The 22,858-nt window shown below is 35.8% G+C and overlaps 1 protein-coding gene across 8 annotated transcripts in view; it reads left to right on the top strand.

The window, feature by feature from the left end:
* Positions 1–22,858, top strand: part of UACA (uveal autoantigen with coiled-coil domains and ankyrin repeats) — a 99,521-nt gene that overhangs the window by 39,178 nt on the left and 37,485 nt on the right. For 6 of the 8 annotated variants that reach the window (XM_021100801.1, XM_003353467.4, XM_005659879.3 and 3 more), the window contains 2 exons: positions 15,280–15,413; positions 19,734–19,822. In XM_021100801.1, coding sequence (XP_020956460.1) covers positions 15,280–15,413; positions 19,734–19,822 — 223 coding nt within the window. Of the gene's footprint in view, positions 1–12,648; positions 13,140–15,279; positions 15,414–19,733; positions 19,823–22,858 lie in introns of those variants that run through there. The other 2 variants (XM_003121767.5, XM_021100804.1) reach the window with 2 other exon arrangements.

Below are 22,858 nucleotides of genomic sequence, written 5' to 3'. Positions count from 1 at the left end.
TCAAGTCATTGGATGAGGCCTATTTCACGTTATCAAGGGTGATCTCCTTTACATCAGGTCAACTGATTTCAAATGTTAATCAAATCTACAAAAATACCTTCATAGCAACATCTAGAATAATGTTTGGCCAAACAACTGGATATCATAACCAAGCCAAATTGTTAAATAAAATTTCTTATCGTATGTACATAGTATTATTTTGCAGAGAGTAGAATATGAATACAAAGTGTTCTTTTTAATAGATCTCACGGCAAGGCAACAAACAAATTAGCTTGATCACAACTAATAAACTAGATGTATTTTGGCTGAAGATATTTAAACATCTGAAATGGGTTGGCAAACTGGGAATTCCTGTTGTGGTTCAGTGTGTTAAAAATCTGACCAGTATCCATCAGGATGCTGGTTTGGTCCCTGGCCTTGCTCAGTAGGTTAAATGTTCTTTCGTTGCTTCAAGCTGCATGTAGGTCACAGATGTAGCTCAGATTTGGTGTTGCTGTGGCTGTGGTGTAGGCTGGCAGCTGCAGCTCCAATTCAACTCCTAGCCTGGGAACTTCCATATGCTACAGTTGTGATCCTAAAAAGAAGAAAATAAAATAAAAATGGGTTGTCAAACAATGGCCCACTGCCTGTTTTTATAAAGCTTAATTGAAACACAGCCATGTTTATTTTTTATATATTGTCTGTGGCTGTTTTCATTCTGTAATGGCAGAGTTGACGAGTTACAACAGAGACTGCATGTTATAGATCCTAAATTATTTACCATCTAGATGTTTACAGAAAGTGTTTACCAACCCTTAAAGAATACAGAGAAAAGGTGCTTGTGGTTCTTGCCCTGTAATGGTTCACTCCTAGTTCAGTGTTTCCATTCTAGTATGAATGTATACTTATTAAACACTATACTAGCAATATTTTATTATTAAAATCCACATATTAAATTCATAAAGTTAATAATTTCTTAATTTTTTTATTGCAAATCATTTCAGATTTTCTTTTAGGTCACATGCTGAGTTCAGTTTTTGTGGATAAAATATGTATGTATGCTATTAGTTTTTAAATGAATATTTGTGTATCTTTGGAAAGGAAGAGAAAGTACTTTTTCTATAAAATTTTATCAGCTTCATATTATTACAGTTGCAAAATTCATTGTATGTATCTATTTTCCTTCATTTAAAATGGTAAAAGGGGAGTTCCCTTCATGGCTCAGTGGTTAATGAATCTGACTAGGATCCATGAGGATGTGGGTTCAATCCCTGGCCTTGCTCAGTGGATTAAGGATCCAGCATTGCCATGAGCTGTGGTGTAGGTCACAGTTGTGGCTTGGATTCTGAGTTGCTTTGGCTGTGGCATAGGCCAGCTGCTGTAACTCTAGCCTGGGAACTTCCATATGGCACAAGTGCAGCCCTAAAAAGCAAAAAAAATAAATATATGTGTGTGTGTGTGTGTGTGTGTGTGTGTGTGTATAAAATGCTAAAAGTATATATTTCTTTCCATATGGCACAAGTGCAGCCCTAAAAAGCAAAAAAAATATGTGTGTGTGTGTGTATAAAATGCTAAAAGGATATATTTCTTTGTCCAGCTCATCCCCTTTATTTATTTAACTGTTTTATTTTTCAGTTTGACTGCTCTTTTACCTGTAAAATTGAATTAGACCACAAGATATATTTGTCTTCAAACTAAATAGTAAATTGCAACTTTAGTTAGTAGAGAGAGTCTAGACCCTGGATTCAGACATTTGTAGGTTTAAATTTAGTGGCTTAAAACAACAGCTATTTTACTTGCTGCTGACTCCACAGGTCAGCAATTTAGGTTGGGCTCTGCTGCATGGTTGTTCCACTGTTCTTGTCTGGGGTTACTCATGTGGCTGCCATCATGTCATGTGGTAGAGCCTCTAGGGCTGGGTTGGCCACGCTGATGTGTTTGGCACTTTATGCTGGATTGCATGGCTGGATGTCTGGGCTCTTTCTCAAGGTCTCGCATTATAGGAGACTAGCTTGTTTACATTGTATCAGCAGCATTCCAAGATGGGAAGCTGCAAGCTCTCTTGAGACTTAAATTCAAAGTTCTAAAAAGATCACTTCTGCCAGGTTCTGTTTGTCAATATAAGTTGCAAATCTAGCCTAAGGAATTATTAGTGGCTGCACAACCCAACACTGTAAAATGCTTAGTTTCTTTATGCCCCATTTGGAAAGTAGAAATAACAAGATGACTTAGGGGATGCTTCTTGTAGTTTAACAATTATGCATATAAAGCACTTAGAAGTATTTCTTAAAAATTTTTGAAATTTAATCTTTATTTTAAATGCTGTGTTTTTTTTTTACTATGGACCTAATATGCATTCTTTGTCTTTATTAATTGGTCATGTATTTTTAATATGGGAGAAATATATTAGGACTCACTGGAAAGAAATCCATGTAAACTAGATCTGTGGGAAGAGTTATACACAAATAATTGTGTAGAACAATTACTCATTTAAGAAATACAAAGAAAAGCGATTAGCTTCTAATGTGTTTACAAAAAAACATGCATTTTCTTATATCTCTAATGTATGTATATATCTTTATAGTTCCCATTTTTAATTTTAAAAATATTGGCTAGTAGTATAAGATCTGTTATCAGTTTAATTCTTGAAGGATCTTTTGGGTTTTAGCAAATATATTTTTGTTTAGCTAATGTCTCTTCACAAAGCCAAAAAAGAAAAAAATAGCCAAAGAAACAAAAATCTCTCTTATTTTTCATTTTGGTCAAACACTATCAAAGGCTCTTTTATAAGTGTATCTGTTTTGCTTTTTACTTTGTTAGGAATAAAAATAGAATGCTTCCTAAATCTGTTCTGTTTTGAGATATATATATATATATGTATATGTCAGACGTTAGCAAAAATGTTTGTTAAAACTCACTAGAGTTGTTACCCTGTTCACTGGTATGTGTAAGGTGGGGTAGGGGGCATAATAATCCCTTCTTGGTTTTTTCCTTTATGTTTTAAGATTTTTGGGAGTTCCCCTTGCAGCTCAGCGGAAATGAATCTGACTAGGAACCATGAGGTTACAGGTTCGATCCCTGGCCTTGCTCAGTGGGTTAAGGATCCGGCATTGCCATGAGCTGTGGTGTAGTTTGCAGACTTGGGATCGGATCTGGCATTGCTGTGGCTCTGGCATAGGCCAGCAGCAACAGCTCTGATTAGACCCCAGCCTGGGAATCTCCATATGCCCCGGCTGTGGCCCTAAAAAGACAAAAGACAAAAACAAACAAAAAATTTTACTCGTGACATTTAAGTATGTAGAAAATTAATTTGAATAAATTTGGGGGACAGAGTTTATTTCTCCCAAATAACCAACTGCTTAACATTTTGAAGGGGATCTTAGCAAAATGTTAACTTCTGCAGCCTGAGAGCTCTATTCTTATATGATAAGTGTTTTTAATTTGTTATGTTTAGGATCTATGTGTATGTTTATTTTAGGACTTAATGATTCTTCTGATGAGGAAGAGTGAGATAAGTAACATTATGAAATGAATGATACTTGTTAAAATTGGAGAGGCAGTTTCCCGTCTATATTTTAAATAAACTCTTTGGGGTGACTAGACAGTTCTAATCAAGGAGCAAATACCTGCAATAGGGAGGGGTAGACAGTCTGGTATTTATGCAACAGACTAGAATAGAATCAAACTGAGTGGTTCGGAGATCTTGTCAAAGCAGTGCTGAGTGTTTTTGACTCCAGTTGTTTAAAGTTGTTTTTAGATTTCAGAGTACCTTTAGTCCTTAAGATGTTAGATTTATTATTTTAATAAATTTATAAATAACATATAATAATAATTATTATTGTCTTTTTGTCCTTGACATTTTTATGTAGAGAAATCCAATAAAGCAGGATTAAGCATGTTACTGTCTTGGTCAGAAAAATGATTGATGGGATATAATTTTCCCTTTCTTCTGTTGAGTCCCGACTACATAGTACTTTCAGATCATGCAGTGGAAGGCTTGAGAGGATAAGAGAAGTGGATGGGACCTAATTAAATAAAGATAAGGAAAAATTGGAAAGATAAGAGTCTGAGGTCTGGGAGAAAGACACTGGATGTTTAGCTTTTGTTTTCCTGGTTTATTTTAACATTCTTTCCACCCTTTTCTATTATGTAGGCTCTAATTTGCTGTTACATAAGAGGGATAAATAGCCTTTGGACTAAATGGAATGGGGGAAATATTTCTAACTACCATCAATCCAATGAACTGCTGAACAGTCTTAATTGTGCAGCCTAATCTTCAAGGAATGTTTATGCTTCATGAGCTTTGCTTTCTGCTGTTTGCTCCGTTTTTACTGGTGGCAGAGCCTGTCTTGGGTGTAACGGAATGGTGATAATTGTAGGGTTACTGTGGAAGCCTGTAGTACTTTGTTTTAATTAGATATTTAGAGGAATTTGCCTAAATGTACATATTCAGTTTTTATTTAGCCCCCCCCAACCCCAGAAAATTTTAGTTGCCTCTAAGTTCTTTTTCTTGAAGAGCCTTATTTTGAGGATGTGACTGTGAAATCTGGATTTGGGGGTCCTATTTTTCTTTTATGATAGGTTTTTTAGTGTAGTTCTTTGCAAAGTTTGTTTAGGTTTCTAGGTCTGAGGTGGGTGAGATAGATTATGATATTTATTATGTTAAGATAATTCATAAATCTTATAGACATTTCAAGGCAGGTTAAGATTTAGCTGGTTATTGTTCATTATAAATGCTTGGAAGTAAAAATAAATAGGATGAATTATTTTTTTAGACTTGATTCTAATGTAGCCAGAAGAACCTAATGAAAAAGAGTTGCCTTAGTTCCCAAATAAGTCCCTTTTGAAAAATTTTGATGATAAAACTGGGGAATGTCACATTTTAGATCTAATGGTGCCTGCTCCCTCCTCCCCTCTCATTCCGTGATCTCTCTTACTCATTCTGTTAGCTAAACTGGCCTTCCTTTCACACAGGCCAGGCTCCTTTCACTGCTTGTTCTCTTTTGGAAATATAAATTCTCCCAGGCTGGTTCTTCCTTTTCATTCAGATCCCGTCGTCAATATCACCCGGTCAGAGCTTTCTGGGTTACCTAGCCTAACAGTGTGCCCCTAGCATTTCATCACCTTACTTTTTTTCACCTGATAGTTTTTGTTTTCTTTAGTTGTTTAACCCTGTTTTTTTCCTTTAGAACAAAGGGTTCCATTAGAAGAGAGACTTTGATATGTTTATGACCTTGATAATAGTGATGGTTTTACTGGAATATACTTATTCTCAAACTCATTGAGTTGTATACATTAAATAAATACTTCTTTTTGCATGTGAATTATACTTCAGTAAAGTGGTTTAAAAAAGAGAGAAACTTTGGCTGTTTTACTCACTTTTATATCCCCAGCGCCTTGCATGCTGTAGAGTAGGTGCTTCATTAAAGTTTGCATATGCAAATATGGAAGTTCTTATCCTTCTTTCTTTGCTATAAAGGACACCTAAGTTTATGATGTTTAATTTTTAAAGATAATTGCATTTTTACATCGGAGATTTATTTTCAGATGATTTGTGAAATGGAAATAGCTTACTTAGTGGAAAGCACTGGACAAGTCATAACAATAAGATCTCTAATCATTATGCAGCTAATTACAATTGCCTTATATGAAATCCCATAATCTCCTAGTGACTCAATTTCTGCATGTGTAATATGCAAAGCAGTGTTAATATTTCATATGATAAGGAGTTCCTGTTGTGGCTCAGCAGTAATGAACCCAACCAGTATCCCTGAGGATGTGGGTTCAATCCCTGGCCTCGCTCAGTGGGTTAAGGATCCAGTGTTGCCGTGAGCTGTGGTGTAGGTCACAGACATGGCTTGGATCCCTCATTGCTGTGGCTGTGGTATAGACCGGCAGCTGCGGCTCTGATTTGACCTCTGGCCTGGGAACTTCCATATGTCACAGGTGCACCTAAAAAGCCAAAAAAAAAAAAAATTCCAGTAGGAGTCACTGTTCAGAGCTCTGTAGACATTGTAAAAGAATTTGTCTTTCTCTTATAAGAGTAGAAAACTATTGGCGGATTTTAAGTTGAGGTGTGGGACAGGGTATGTGGAAAGGAGTGGTATAGTGGTGGTGGTATGATTAGATTTTCATTTTGAAAATCATTCTGGCCACAGTGTGGAAAATACAAGAGAAGGGATTGGAATGAATATGGACAGACCAGTTGAGAGATGAATGTAGTCGTCTTGGTGTGGGGTTACGCTAACTTGAAGTGCCAGGGTAATATTGATAGAGATGGAGATAATGGGGAAGTAAAGTCACCAGGTTTCAGGGATAGCGGACCAAAGAGAGGCAGATGTCCAGACTCATATCTAGGTCTGTCTTGCACAACTAGATGGGTCATTAGTGAACCTTGGGATAGGATCAGATTTCAGGAGGAGGAACACGTTTTTAGTTTGGGACATATAAGTACTTTTAAGACACTGAACAAGAATTGTCAAGATTTGATTGCATGGGCCTGGAACTTAGAAAAGCCTGGGTTGCAGATGTGTATGGGAGTTATTTGTGAGTAGATTTTAATTAATAGATCATGAGTATGAAGTGCTCTGTAAACTGTAAAGGGCTACAAATTGTCTTAATTTGTGGTGCTGTTTCAAACCCGGTGATTTTTTTTTTTACCTGTCTTTCGGTAGATAGTTTAGTCATTTTTTTTCTACAGAACTGTTCTGACTTTTCCCTCTTTTGAACTACTTCTATACCTTACATGTAATTACTGTGGTATTTCAGCAGTATATTATGATTATGTGTGTGTTTATGTACATATCTGTCTGTCTTTTATAGTGTGAGGTCATTTGAATAAAGTGACTGGGTTTTATTATTGTGAATTGCCTGAGGCTGGGTCTCATGTATGTTTTGTTCCCTATGGTATATCTAGCACTTAATGTGTGGCATAGCACATATCAAAGATTGTACATATTGAGTCAAGTTTTTTTGTTTTTTTTGTTTGTTTGTTTTTTTGCTTTTTTTTAGGGCTACTCCTGTGGCATATGGAAGTACCCAGGCCAGAGTTCAAATTGGAGTTGGAGCTGCTCGCCTACGCCACAGCCACAGCAATGCCAGATCCGAGCCATGTCTGCAACCTACACCACAGCTCACATCAATGCTGGATCCTTAACCCACTGAGTGAGGCCAGGGATTGAACCTGTGTCTTCAGGATACTAGTCGGGTTTGTTACTGCTGAGCCACAATGGGAACTCTGTTAATGGCTTTGTTTTACTTTATTTTGTTTCATTTCATTTTTTCATTTTATTTGTTTTATTTTATTTTTGGCTGCACTCACAGCATGCAGGAGTTCCCAGGCCAGGGATCAAACCCACATTGCAGCAGTGACTCACACCACAGCAGTGTGACCTGAGCCACAGCAGTGACAATGCCTGATCCTTAATCTGCTAAGCCATCAGGGAACAAACAGTAGCTTCATTTTAATTCAGAGAGAATTGGGTGGAAAAGATATACTGCTTTTGTTGCCATATCAGTGAATCAGTGAAGAGCCTTGGTAATAAACATGTAATATAGTTTAAATATTTATATATTAATCAGATTTATTAGACCATGTATCAAAAGTGCATGAAATATGCAGAAGTAGGAAGAATAGTGTAGTATAATTAACACAGTGAACACCCATACCTCAGATTTAAGTTATTAACTTATAGCCAATCTCGTTTCATTTATGCCCTCACCCCCTTGATTTTATTTTTTATTTTTATTTTTTAAAGATTATTAGCATGATTCATGCTAATGACGTGGTGAGAGATTACATTTCTTTTATTATTTTTATTTTAAACCGTGGTAAAAAACGCAGTTTAACATCATTTTTAAGTGAACCTTTCAGTAATGTTAAGTATATTCACGTTGTTTTGTAAATTATCACCAGAATTTTTCTCTTTCTTTCCTTCCTAACTTCTCTTTCCTTCTTTCTCTTCCTTCCTTCCTAACTTCCTTCCTTCCTTCCTAACTTCTTTCTTTCTTTTACACACTGGGCCACAAGGGAACTTCCATCAGAAGTATTTTATCTTGCAAATCTGAAATACTATATCCATTAAACAACAACTCCCCATTTCTGTCTTCCCCCAACCCCTGAGAACCACCATTCTATGTTCTGTTTCTTTGAATTTGACTACTTTAGATAGTTCATATAAATGGAATCATACAGTATTTGTTTGGGGGAGGCTGGGGTGTTACACTCAGCATAATGTCCTCAAGATTTGTACATGGCATAGCATGTGACAAGTTTCCTTTCTTTTTATTACTGAATCATATTTCATTGCATGTATATACCACATTTTGTTTATTCATTTATCTGTCAATGGACATTGTGTTGCTTTCACCGCTTGCCTATTGTGAATTGCCAATGCTTCATTGAACATGGTGTGTAAATACCTCTTTGAGACCCTACTTTCAGTTCATTGAAATATATACCCAGAAGAGGGATTGCTGGATCATATGGTAGTTCTATTTTTAATTTTTTGAGGAATCTCCGTCTTGTTTTCTGTAGTAGTTACACCATTTTTCTTTCCTATCAGTAGTGCTGAAGGGTTCTAATTTCTCTACATCCTTGTTAGCACTTATTATTTTCTGGGTTTTTTTTTTGTTTTGTTTTTTGTTTTTTGATGGCAGCCATCCTAATAGGTATGAAGTGATATTTATTATGATTTTGATTTGTGTTTCTCTAATGATTAATGATTTTGAGCATCTTTTTTATGCTTGTTGATCATTTATATATCATATTTGGAGAAATGTCTATTCAAGTCCTTTGCCCATTTTTTAATTGGGTTGTTTCTTTACAATTGAGTTATATTTCTTAATGTATTCTGCATATTAACCCTTTATCAGATATATTATTTGGAAATATTTTCTCCCATTCTCTAGGTTGCCTTTTCACTCTTTTGTTTGTGTCTTTATATGTACAGAGGTTTTTAAGTTTGATGCAGTCTTATTTGTCTGATTTGCTTTTGTTGCCTGTGCTTTTGATGTCATGTCTAAGAAATCATTGTTATGGAGTTTCCCCCTATGTTTTCTTTTAGGAGTTTTATAGCTGGATGTTAAATTTAGGTCTTTAATTATTTTCAATTAATTTTTGTATATGGTGTAACATAAGGATTCAACTTCATTCTTTTGCATGTGGGTATCCAGTTTCCTCAGCACCTTTTGTTAAGGAGACTGTCCTTTCCCCTTTTGAGTACTTATTAGCATCCTTGTCAAAGATGATTTGAACATATATGTGAGTGTTTATTTCTGGATTCTTATTTCATTGATCTCTGTGTGTGTGTGTGTGTGTGTGTGTGTGTGTGTGTGTATGCATGTATCTCTATGCCGGTACCATACTTTTTTGTTTACTTTAGTTTTATAGTATATTTTGAAACCAGGAAGTATGAGACCTACACTTTGTTTTTCTTTTTCAAGATTATTTGTTTATTTGGGATCTCTTGAAATTCAATATCAATTTTAGGATGATTTTTCTATTTATACAAAAAATGCTTTTGGAATTTTGATAGAGATTGTGCTGAATTTATGGCTTGCTTTGAGTAGTACTGACATTTAACAATAGTGAGTCTTCCAGTCTATGAACACAAGCTGTCTTTCCATTTATTTGTGTCTTCTCTAATCTCCTTAAACAATATTTTATAGTTTTTGGTATACAAGTCTTTCACTTCCTTGGTTAGATTTTTTCCTAATTATTGTATTATTGTTGATAGTATTGTAAGTAGAATTGTTTTTTAAATTTCCTTTCTGGATTGCACATTGTTAGTGTATATAGAAACACAATTGATTATTGAGTGTTGATTTTGTATCCTGTATCCTGTGCTGAATTTGTTAGTTCTAATAGTTTTGTTTGTTTTTTTTTAACTTGAGGGATTTTTAGAGTTTTCTGCATAAAAGATCATGTTATCTACAGACAGAGGTAATTTTACTTCTTCCTTTCCAATTTTGATGCCTTTTATTTCCTTTTCTTCTCTAATTGTTCTGGCTAGGACTTCAATATTGTACTGAATAATATGGTGAGAGTGAGCATCCTTATCTTGTTCCTGATCTTAGAGTAAAAGTATTTCACCATTGGGTATGATGTCATCTATCTGCTTTTCATATGTGACCATTATTATGTTGAGGTAATTTCCTCCTATTTCCAGTTTATTGTTTTTATCATGAAAGATTTTGAATCTTATGATTTTTCTACATCAATTGAAATAATCATGTGATTTTTGTCCAGAATTCTGTTAATGTAGTATGTTATATTGATTGATTTACCTTTGATGAACCATCCTTGCATTCCAAGAATAAATGCCACATGAAGTTCCCGTCATGGCGCAGTGGTTAACGAATCCGACTAGGAACCATGAGGTTGTGGGTTCAATCCCTGGCCTTGCTCAGTGGGTTAATGATCCAGCGTTGCCGTGAGCTATGGTGTAGGTTGCGGACACGGCTCGGATCCTCCATTGCTGTGGCTGTGGTGTAGGCCGGCGGCTATAGCTCAGATTGGACCCCTGGCCTGGGAACCTCCATATGCTGTGAGTGCGGCCCTAGAAAATACAAAAAAAAAAAAAAAAAAGGAATAAATGCCACTTAAGGTGTATAATCCTTTTAATATACTGTTGAATTCTATCTGTGCTCCCAGTTATTTTGATTATTTTCGAAAGGAATACCAGACATAGCAGTAAGCTAGTAAACGAATAAACAAACAATATAATGGCAGATTTTGATAAGTATTATGAAGAAAAGTGAAACAGGGCAGAAAGATAAAAAGACTGGCAGGAGTGGATGAGGCTGCTGCTGTTTAGATACAGAGGTTTGAGAAACTCTCTGAGGAGGTGATACTTAAGAACCAGGAAAAAGATGAGGGAAGAACCTTTCAGGCACAGGGGACAGCAGAGGTAGGAATTTTCTTAGAGTTCTTGGGAAATAGCTGGGAAGGAGGGATTGAGAATATGAACAGAAGATTAAGTCACAGAGGCTGGGGAGGCTTAGGATATCCGCAGTATAGGAGGGCACATAAATCGCATCTCCTGAGCCTTAGTTAAGCACAGACAGTGACATATACGGCTTTTACTACTTGTTACAGATTTCCTCCTTTCTTTTTATTTCCTTTGTATTTGCTGTCCTATTTCTAGAAAGAATGTGTTTGCTTTGTTAACCAAAGACAGGGGGTTCCCTCCCAGATTTCCTCTGAAGAAGGGAGGAGTCTCTGGGTCCAGCCAAGAATCCATTGTGATGTCTTATGTGATTTGGCGAAAAAAAAAAAAAAAAAATGCTTGTTTCAAAAATGATACATTATGATGTAATCTTATATGTTTTATAATTAGAATATATGCCTCATGTTTTAAATTTAAATAATAGGAAATGGATTTTTAAAAAATGAAATTCATAACAGAATTTTTTTTTGTTTTTAGAGCCACACCCGTGTCATATGGAAGTTCCCAGGTTAGGGGTTGAATTAGAGCTACAGCTGCCAGCCTGTACCACAGCCACAGCAACATCAGATCCAAGCTGCATCTGTGACCTACACCACAGCTCATGGTAACGCTGGATCCTTAACCCACTGAGCGATACGAGGGATTGAACCTGTGTCCTCATGGATACTAGTTGGGTTCATTTCTGCTGAGCCACAGTGGCAACTCCATAACAGAGTTTTTAATTGACAGCGTGGTTTATAGTCTAGCAGTTCCCTCCTTCTCATAAATACTTGTATTGGGATTTTTTGCATTCCCATGAAACAGTTTTCCAAAATCTGTCTTTTTGGAGGAAGTGTAAATTACTCTCATGCTACTGTGGGAACTAGAAGGTACAAAATACCCTGGAGCTTGTGGATATTTGTCACCGTCCTTGATAATGTAAGGAATGTTGGTATAAACATATTAAACATCATAGAGTATGTGGAAAGGTTATCAGCTTTGTCCCCAAATAGGGTTTTATTTACAATCTAGCTCGATGATTAATATGCATTTGTCTCCTTTGGTATTTAATCAGTTTTTTTTTTTTTAAACCCCTGAATCCAGATAATTTGATTTTTCCTCTGATGAAATATTTACTTGTCATATCAGGCAGGGTGCTAAACTTGGAAATTAAGAGTACTGAGTTAAATTTAAAATTTGTTGAAAAGTATTCATCATAATGCAGACTATTTAATGTCTTGGCAGTGCCTCTGGCTCTTCTCATTTAACATGTTAGGAGACAGACTGGCAACAGTTGTAAGCTGAAACCTAGTTGTATGCAGAATGAGATGGATGAGGGTACAGAGAAAATGGAGAAAATCTGAAAGTGTTACTGTGTGTGTGTATATTTGCTTAAATTAAAGTGTGACACATTTGCTTAAAATAGAATTTTATATTCTGTTTATCAAGGTTATTATAACTTCATGATAGATGATGCTAAGACTGAAAATGGTTTTAAATATCGTTTTGTGGAAAAACCAAATTTGTCTTGGTGAAGATATCACCGAGTTGCTTTGATATAATAAGCATGTTTTACAATATGTTTGAGTCATTTTTCCCTAGTAGACCTGAAGTTTATTACTCAGAGGAGAAGCATGCTTTTGCAGTATATTCTTAGCTGCTCCTCTCTATCTATCACTCAGCTGTCAAGTCCTATGGAATCTAAAATAGCTCTTGACCAATGGGAGACAGTCTGCACACTGTTCACAGGATGATTTGGATGTGGACAGCTTTGTCAGGCACACGCACTGGTCTGTGTTGCAGTATCCAGGCGGCAGGATGCAGAGTGCCATTCAGGTTTTCCAGTGGAGTCCCAGCAAAGGAGCAGCTTTGAAAGACAGCTTCTAAAGAATAACAAATAGGAGGAGTTACAGTACCTGATTTGGGGCTGCTCATAATCAAGTGCTGCGCAGCAAGGAAGATAATTTTCAAGCGTTATGAAGGCAGAGAAGGATTCCGAAGATGAAGAAAATATCGTTAGAGATCCAAGCTAAGTGTAGCCCAGCATGAAGATTGTAGAACAGGAAGAGTTGTAAAGAGAAGGACGGAGTCATTTGTCAGGAGTTTCTCTGAGGGTTTGCTCTGTGAGCCACAGAGATTTGTAACTTAATGCGAAGTAGTTTGCTATTAGCAACAAGAAACTAAATCCTTTCTATGATGAACTGTTGGTTTTCTTGTGCTCCTAAGAACAGAGTAGGTATCCCTGTAGTCCTGTGTAACAAAAGTCTTGGTGAGGCTGTTTTGAACTGTGGTCTTTAAAATGCACTGTTTTAATAATTTTGCTTTCTTTGTTTTATTATATTCTCTGATTTATTTGATTAGCAGATTGGGGTTAGTGGTAGAAAACAAAAGTTCTTGTTTCTTTTTCTGGGTTTAAAAAGCACATAATAGAATCTTAATAATTGAGCAGTATTTCTGTTAACCAATGGTAGACCAAAATGGAAAACGGTGCTTGGTGGAGTAGAACTGAAAATCACAGGATAGTATGAGACTTTAATCTCATGTAATTATCTTTTAAAGAGCCTAACTTTGGGATTTTACAATTGTTTTAGTGTTTTAAATAGCTCCTTGCTCCACCAGTGAGTTTGCTTGGAAATAAAGTTGAATTCTAACTGCAAGGATAAACTAATCAATTTAGAGCAAGTATATTTGTGTGCAAAACATGACTTAATCCCTTAGGCATTTGAAAACACAAAGCCTACATCTACTACAATTCTTCAATTTAGAGTCAGTAAACTGATTTTTTTTTTGTTTAATTAAAGAAAGAGGATGCCTAAAATGTAGTTTAGACTTTGAGGCAAAAGTACGGCTAGTCACTGCTCCTAGTTGGCAGTTTGAACTTTTTTAGTTGGAAGGAAGTGGGTCCTTCTCTAGATTAGACTAGAGACAATTCTGAAGTCTGTATAGGTATTTAAACCAGGTATTGAAATGTTAGCTTTCAGGGGTAGGTTAAAATTTTAGTGTATTTATCTTTTTTCATATTAAGTTTTTATTATTTTTCACGTCAAGTGTTTGATGGCTATGTTGCTTATTTAGCTAGAAAATTGGTTGCTTTTTTGTTTGCTTGTTTAGAGGGGATAGTGGATATAAAATAATCATAATGATCAAACATTTAGAGGATATGCTTCAAGTAAGTGATTCATTTTCCCTCAAGACTTATGGTATTTGTAGACATAGGAATTGCTGTGTAAGGAGAAAAATATGTGCATCTTTTTTTTGTTCTGCAAATGATACTGGATTTAATACAGAATTTAGCAATAAGTTTACTGTATAGTATTTTAAAAGACTAAAATCTTGTTTAAATGTATATTTTAGTTTTGGGTTCTACATTTCTACTTACTAAGATGAGGTTGATGTTATTGGCTTCAGAGTGTCTTAAATATATTTTCTCCAATCAAAGCTGAAGATAATCTTGATACAACTAAAATATATATCATGTGATACATTCTTTTTTTAAAAAATTGCCTTTGATCTTCCTTTTAAATACGCATGCACTGACTTTTGGTTGAAATCAAAAATCTTTTTTTTTAAACAAAAGCAATAATTGTTAAATATAAAGAAAAAATGAAAGTCACCTGTGATCCTATAATTTTAGAATTTTTAAGTAGTTAATACTTTAGAGTCTCCCCCCCCCATTTTTTCTGTGTAGAAGTCTCTTTATCCTAATGTATAAGCATAATGATTGCTTTTTCTTTTGAGTGTAGGTGTGTGTGTAATTTGCCTCCATAATTATATTTCCAACAATATCTTTTAAACAAGTGAAGGGTGTGTGTGTGTGTCTTAAAATGTGTGTGGAATTCCACTGCATCTAAGGGTTGTGAGAGACAGATAACCAGAGCCAAATCTGAAAGGATGAGCTGGAGAATAGGAAAAAAGCATGCTGATTTTGGAAGTTATGAATTATGATTGGGCTAGCTGCTTAAGTCATTTAGTGTTCCTGGAGCCTTGACTTTTCTCATCTGTTAAATGAGGATGATAATTCTAGTTAACTAAAAGAGTTATTTGAGTAATTCATGCCTGCCACATGATTGGTGTTCAACAGTTATTTATTTCCTTTTATTGCTCTGAAGGCAAAAAAACAAGACAAAACAAAAAAGGCAGGATGAGAAACATCCATTCTCTCAAAAATATAATTTAAAAATATTTCTTGTATATCGTGTTTTTGAAGGTTTCTTTTTATGAAGTTAGCATAGCAGGGAGAAGGAAACTTGGGATACAGTTGGGAACTGAGTGATATATTATACAATTCTACTTTCTCTTCTCTTTTGTTCTTTAGAAATTCTTACTAATACATATAGTATGCTGTATTTACTTTTTTTTTTCCTTTTTGTAGCATGCAGCAGATTGGAACAAATATGATGACCGATTGATGAAAGCAGCAGAAAGGGGAGATGTGGAAAAAGTGTCCTCAATCCTTGCAAAAAAAGGTGTGAATCCCGGCAAACTAGATGTGGAAGGCAGATCTGCGTAAGTATTACTGATGATAATTCCATAAAGGGAATTTGGTAGATACCTTGGTGTATAAATGAAATTTGTGAATTATAGTTATCAGCAGTTGATTTTAAAAGTCTTTATCAAAACTCATACTATAAAATCTTTCAGATATCACTTTCAAGCATTATAATTTTGTCTAATAATTATTCTTAATTTGAAACATTGTCAAATGAGAGGGAGAATCCTAAAATACACTGACCAGTGGTCATTTGAGTCTAATGACAAACCACAGCCAAGGTTATTTGGTGCATTTTTATTTGGTGCCTTTTTTGCTTGTAAGTATTTTTAGTCCTTATCGTATTTGATTCTTGAAGTGGCCCTCTAAAAGAAGTAGGAAAAAGTTTATAGAGGTTAAATAAATTGGTCTAGTCTCATTAAAAGTCACAGAACTGGAATGTGAATCCAAGTTTTCTGTCTTGGAAGAATTCTGTAGATTACATTGCCTTTTCCTCTTAAACCTCAAACCATTTTTATATTTGGGTAGCTAATTAAAATCAGAATGTTTAGGGCAGTAGAGAGGCGGAATAACCAGTATGATTTAAGGAGACATAGGTAGTGATCCTACCCTTTTGTTTTTATGTTACTAAGGACTACTGGCTTGTTTATATGTGTATAATCCAGGTATCTTTTCTCCCACCCCTCCCCAGTCTTCATCATTTCCCTTCCTGTTGAGGATGGGGAGCAGTTGAGTTAAAGGTTAGATCTAGATTCTGTTACCATCCTCTATAAATACAGCAATTATAACCTTATCTCGGAAACCTTCCAAAGTTAGAGGTGAAAAGTCTCATTTCCTAAAATTCCTCTCAGTCTTATACTTGCATAAGTTTTCTTTTCTTTTTTTTTTAAGTTATCATAACTGGAAACAAGATACTAAATATAGAAATGAATATTAGGAAGTAAATAGTTAATGTCTGATGTAGATCACTACCTTAGAGGACTTAAATACTATAGTAAAAGCAAAGCATGACTTAAAAATTAAGTTGTTTATAAGAGCAGTAAACTTTAAGAGGTTCCAGTTTTTTTATACTGTTTCAGTTTTATCAAGTAGACAGTTTGAAAACTATAGAAAATTTGTTATTTTGAGTCCTGCTTCTATTTTTGGTAAATTTTAAGCCATTTATAAGGCCCACAGTATAAATAGTGAAAATGTAATATCTAAAAGTGACTTTTTCTTATTTCTTTTTTCCCAAATGTCAGGATGTTAAAAGATGAAAGGATTCTTTGGGATGAAAATCTTCTGTGAAACCTTATTTCTTCAGTTCTATCCAGCCATGCTTTGAATGTTTTGAATGAATGGTTGCTTAAGTTTTTGTTTAGATTTTTTATCTAAGGGTCAGTTTTGAATGATATTATTTGTATTAATGGTCAGAGTTATGAAAATCTGATATAATTTGATGAATTATGAACTTCAGTTTGTGAAACATTTGAGTAGTATTAGTCTTTGAAGTTTTACTGTAGGAAGAATTCTTTCTGGGATTTATAGGATAAAATATTTTCTTTTTGTTACACACAAATTGAATTCTTTCTTAAAGCATTTTATATTTAGTCAAGTATAGGACACATAAATATAGTTTCTGTAATTATAAAAATAATTTTATTTTGAATGATTTTTTTATTTTTAATTTTGAAACGTAAGTCAAAGATAACATTCATAACCTCCATCTAGCTTCAAAATTGAAATATTTGAGGCCTAGCTGTAGTCACTGAAAGTATCTATTTTCTTCCTGTTCACCCCTTTCCTAGGGTGTAGGCCCTTTGCTAATGCAAAATTGGGCAGATTCACCTAGAATCGTCACTGCCACTTAGTAATGGATTCCAATTCTTGTCTTCCCATCCCCTCAAGCTATCAAAAGAACTGTTCAGCCTCCCGACTATTGTCTGTGGAATCAGCAAGTACTCCTAGACAAAAAGTAGCCCCAAGTACCAGACTCACATCTCTGGGCCTCTGCCTTCCCTGTGCACTGAAAAACTAGGTTTTTCACCATCTCCTTAGTTCATCGATACCTTCGAGCAGATGTCCTATTTTTATGCAGATTTTTTAGTTGTCCTCAGAGGTGGGTAGTGTCCAAATTACCTGAATCTTCTATTATAAAAGCAGAAGTACATGTCTTATTTTTAAAAAGAAAACTTAAAGTTGATTTTTTTTAACTGAAAAAGAGTATTTCTATCAAGCAGTTTTCCAGATTTCCTTTACAACTTTATGCATACAATTTAATGCTGGGTATCTTCTTTCTGAAGCACATCTACTATTTATATCACATCGTCATTAATCATTGTAGATTTGCTGTGATTGCTGCCCTTTTAGTACATCATCAGTATAGTGTTATTTTGAAGAAAGAAGTCTTCCAAATTTTGTGAACTAAGAAATGAAGAGAAGCAAACAAAAAATGAAATCTATATTGTTAGAAGACTAACAACCTTTGCTTGAAGGAAATTACTATTCCTTGAAAGATTCCCATGGTATGTTCCATAGCGCAATTCCCCACTTCAATGCTGCAGAGAGATCCATACCCTCAGCCTTATAGAAATTTAATTCTACTGTAAGGAGAACTTTTGACTATTAAGAACCACTATATTCCTTTTTATCAGAAACAACTCTTTCTCTCTAATTTAAACGATATGCAAACCTGGTTTTCTTAGTAGTGCTTGATCTCCAGTTTGCGTTTATATCCGTCCTAATATTAACAGAGGCATAGCTAAATGTTGTGATATCTAGGAATGAATTTGCAAGCCATCTCCAGATCTTGTCTTTAAGTATTCAATTATTCAAACATTTGTGGGTCCATCATCTGTCTGGTCCTTTAATTGGTTCTGGGAATATAATAGGAAGCAGAACAGACAAAAATCCCTGCTTATATTTAGTTAGTCAAGTGGGAAGAGATTAATAGACCATAAAGAAAGTAAGTCTTGAGCTTATATATTAGAAAATGTGTAGTTCTATTTAGAATAATGAAGGCAGGGATAAGGGAGCTAGGAGTACTGAGGTTTCAGGGAATGGGGAAGTGTAAAATTCTTAGAAAGTGTGGTTAGTGAAGACCTCTACTGGGAGTGTGCTGTCCATTGTGTCTGAATTCTGGCACCTTGCTGAGCCTTTATCTCTTGGCATCTTCACAAGTTGTTGTGCTTGTTTAGGGTCTGAGTTCAGTGTCCTTTGCCAATGAGTCTTACTCTGTTTACTTAAGTGTAAGTTCTAGTGTGCACAAAATATTTCTATAGATGTTCGCTGATTAAGAAAGTATTAGATGATCAAAGAATCAATGGGACATCTTATCATGTATCTTGAATACTCCATGGCTTAAACTTATTATTTTATTTTATTTTTATTTGTCTTTTTGCCTTTTCTAGGGCTGCTCCCACGGCATGTGGAGGTTCCCAGGCTAGGGGTCAAATCGGAGCTGTAGCCACCGCCCTTTGCCAGAGCCACAGCAACGCCGGATCCAAGCCGCATCTGCAACCCACACCACAGCTCACGGCAACGCCGGATCCTTAACCCACTGAGCAAGGCCGGGGATCGAACCCACAACCTCATGGTTCCTAGTCGGATTCGTTAACCACTGCACCACGACGGAAACTCCCATAAACTTATATTTTTAAGTAGGCTTAGCTTGCCTTATTGAGAAACTTGTTCTGTTCTGCCTGTGTGTGTGAAATTTCAACCAGCCACATAGGGCTCTGGGTAAAAGAAAGAATCTATGTGGCAGTCCTTGGTACTTTGGGGGAAGAAGATGAGGCCAGATCCTTTATGGCTTTCAAGCGTAGCTTAGCTTGTTGTTTCAAAGACTTTTCTATGCCAGGTTTAATTTGATAATTCTAAAGAGACAGATAAGTGTTTTGATCTGTCTTTGGCCTTAGCATTCTGCCATAATTTCATTTGTTTTGGTAGTTTCAGTATATTTGAAACTAAGCAAAAAAACCTGATAGAAAATTTTCAATGCATGTATTAAGGTTTGAACACCAGTGCCTTTTTTATTGAAATAATAAACTATAGAGGTAATGATATTATATTTTCATTTTATAATTATAAAACTATTGAACATTGAAATATTCCATTGGTTCTAAGTAGGTGTTTCTAGAAAGTATTGGCCCCCTATGTAAATTTGGATTAAAGCAAGTTTTTCAGTAATACGGGATAAGGTTCTTTTTTCTTGTGTTAAATATATAGGTGTTCTAATGCAGCCTTTAAAATGCGTGTGTATGTGTGTGTGAGTGTGGAATATAAGGTGATATTAATGTAACATTTAAGTTGGCCTTGGGTGGTTACCATGGCATAACAGGTATTTTCTTTTTGTTTAGCTTTCATGTTGTGGCCTCAAAGGGCAATCTGGAGTGTCTGAATGCCATCCTCATACATGGAGTTGATATTACGATCGGTGACACTGCAGGTATGTTTGCCTCCATGGTTAGTTACAAAGCAGAGAAGACAAACATTGTCCACTGCTTATGTTCTTAATCAGACTTAAATGTGATTTACAAAGAAAGGACCTTCACTTTCTGTTTTTAACTAGATGAAGTATCGATGCGGAGGAGAGGGCAAGTACCAGGGATGTAGGAGAAACGATGACTGAACAGATGAGCAGCTGGGGATCTGAGGTCTAGTGCTGGCCTTGGTAGTGTTAGAGGATCCTAAAAACTCGGACTTTAAAGAACCTTTAGGGGCCTTTTAGTTTTTTACATTCACACACTATTCAGTATACAAATCCTTGCTGTCCTGAGGTCTTTTGGCTTTTGGTTAGACATTGCTTGTGATGGGCTAACTGCCTCATAACAAGAACATCGCCAACAGTGATCATAACAAGAATAGCTGACACTTATGTAACATGGATGTAGCTACCCTGCTGAGTGCATCACCGGTATTAACTTATCTCAACCTCACATCAAGCCAGGGAGGCCGTGAGGCACTGAGATGCTAAGTATTTTGCCCCGGGTCCTTCAGTGGATGAGTCACAGTCAGAGTCTGTGTTTTTAACCATTATGCCTCATGAGGGGAGCTGTTCTGTGGTTGACTACCTATATTTATTAAGAAGTTATTTCTTTCTTCTTCTTCTTCTTCTTCTTCTTTTTTTTTTTTTTTTTTTTTTTTTGTCTTTTAAGGGCCACATCTGCAGCATATGGAGCTTTCCAGGCTAAGGGTCTAATTGGAGCTATAGCTGCAGGCCTGTGCCACAGCCATAGCAATGCGGTATCCAAGCCACATCTGCAACCTATACCACAGCTCATGGCAACGCCAGATCCTTAACCCACTGAGGGAGGCCAGGGATTAAATCTGATGGTTCCTAGTCAGATTCTTTTCCACTGTACCACGACGGGTATCCCTAAGAAGTTATTTCTTATAGACACTTTAAGCCTGTCTCTTACCTGATCCTCTGCTTAAACTTTGTCACACCTATGGCTATCTTTTAAAATCTTATAGCATAATTTTGCACATCACAAGAGAGACTTTTAAGTATTTGAATATAGCTATTGCTTTTCTTCAGTGATTGTATTAGTTTTCTATTCATCTGGACAATCATTCTCAATTCTCTGGGACTTTTGGCAGCTTATTTCTCTGCACTTCTACTTTGTTTTCCTATTAAATGTGGGCATTGACCTAGAGCAGAGAATTTCCTTAACAACTTTAGTGTTTTATTCTATACGCCATGTATGGACAGATAAATATAGTAATGTTAACCAGCATTGTGTTTAGAAATGGAAGAAAAGGGGAAGGAGGAAAATCTCACTAACTAAAGGTACATCAAATTTTTAATTAAAAACCAAACTCCATTTATTTGCCACCTTTGATTAAACAAAATCCTATTTATTATATATATGTTTTCCATTGATGTAGAAGAATGTTTATTTTTAGAAATTTTGGACTAATCATACCTTTTCAGAACTCATAAGACTTTCTGTTTCCAGTTCAAACAGTGTCTTATTTTTCTCTGTGTTCTTTCTGCTCTTGATATATTTGCCTAGTGGCCAGTCTAGTGAGTTTTGCTCTCCCTTCTTTGTTGCAGAGGAAGCTCAGATGCTTTTCCAAGCTCAGCAGAAATCATTTCATATGTTGCATTCTGACATACCCTGCTTTGCCCATTTTGTCTTCTGTTTTTGCTGTTGTTTAGTTATATTTTTATTTAATTTGTTTAATTATGTTTTTCTTCAGAGTTGTCCCTTCCTAAGAACAAGGACCTTGTCTCATTTACTGTTATATTATCTGCTCTAATCCAGTTATGGATATCTGATAAAAATTTCGTTAATAATCTTTTTTTTTTTTTTTTTGTCTTTTGTCTTTTTTGTTGTTGTTGTTTGTTGTTATTGTTGCTTATTTCTTGGGCTGCTCCCGCGGCATATGGAGGTTCCCAGCTAGGGGTTGAATAGGAGCTATAGCCACCGGCCTACTCCAGAGCCACAGCAACGCGGGATCCGAGCCGCGTCTGCAACCTACACCACAGCTCACGGCAACGCCGGATCGCTAACCCACTGAGCAAGGGCAGGGATCGAACCCGCAACCTCATGGTTCCTAGTCGGATTCGTTAACCACTGCGCCACGACGGGAACTCCTGGTTAATAATCTTTACATATTTTGCCTTAACTCCTTTATTTGCTAGCAGTACAAAAGTGGATTGAAAATAACCAGAGTTCAGTTTAGTTGTTTTGAGGTATTTGTGACCCAGTTTTTGCCAGGCATATGCCTTTGGTGTACTTCATGGTGGTGAGCTCTAGATGTGATGGTTCCATCATTTTTGCTGCCGTATCTCAAGTGGCCAGATTTGGTATTTCCTTAGTCCTGACCTGACATTTTTATGTGACCAAGTTTCTGTGGTATTTTGTTGAAATAAGGGGCTGTTGCCACTGTGTGTATTCCTACCATCCACTCCGTGTTCTCTCTTACGTCCCTTGTAAGCAAGCACCAGTCATTCTAGTTACTTTTCACAGCATAAAATAGTTCTAGAAAATCTGTCTGTGAACAATAGCCAGTTCAAATTTGAAATTGTCACATGGGATTTATTTGTAACTAGAAGATGTTTAGGAGTGGTTGAATATATTGTATCTGTTAAAAGGTCTGGACTCACTGCTTTTTGTTTTAGAATCTGTTAGCTACACAGAAGTGATCAGACCTAGGAAAACTTACTGACATATCTAAACTCATATAAAACTGAATGAGAGCTAAAACTCAATTTATTCCTTTAGGATGAACAGAATTTAAATTACTTCTTTTCCCGCAGAAAAGTCTACTTGTGAAGTCCAGTCATGTTTAAAGAAGTTTGTGAAGTTAGAGGGAAATTAAGAGCATTAAAGATTGGAAGCTGGAATAGTCTGGTGGAGCCCTTATATTTCTTATATTTTTCACAATTCAAGAGAGATGTATGTGTAAAGAAGTATTATTAGGAGAAATAGTGTTTAGAGGCAGAGTGTTCTCTGCAGATTACCTTCTTCAGTAC

This window comes from Sus scrofa, chromosome 1 (genome assembly GCF_000003025.6).
Source record: "Sus scrofa isolate TJ Tabasco breed Duroc chromosome 1, Sscrofa11.1, whole genome shotgun sequence".
Taxonomy (NCBI): Eukaryota; Metazoa; Chordata; class Mammalia; order Artiodactyla; family Suidae; genus Sus; species Sus scrofa.
Note: the sequence above shows the minus strand (reverse complement) of the source record. Positions and strands in the feature narration are given on the sequence as shown.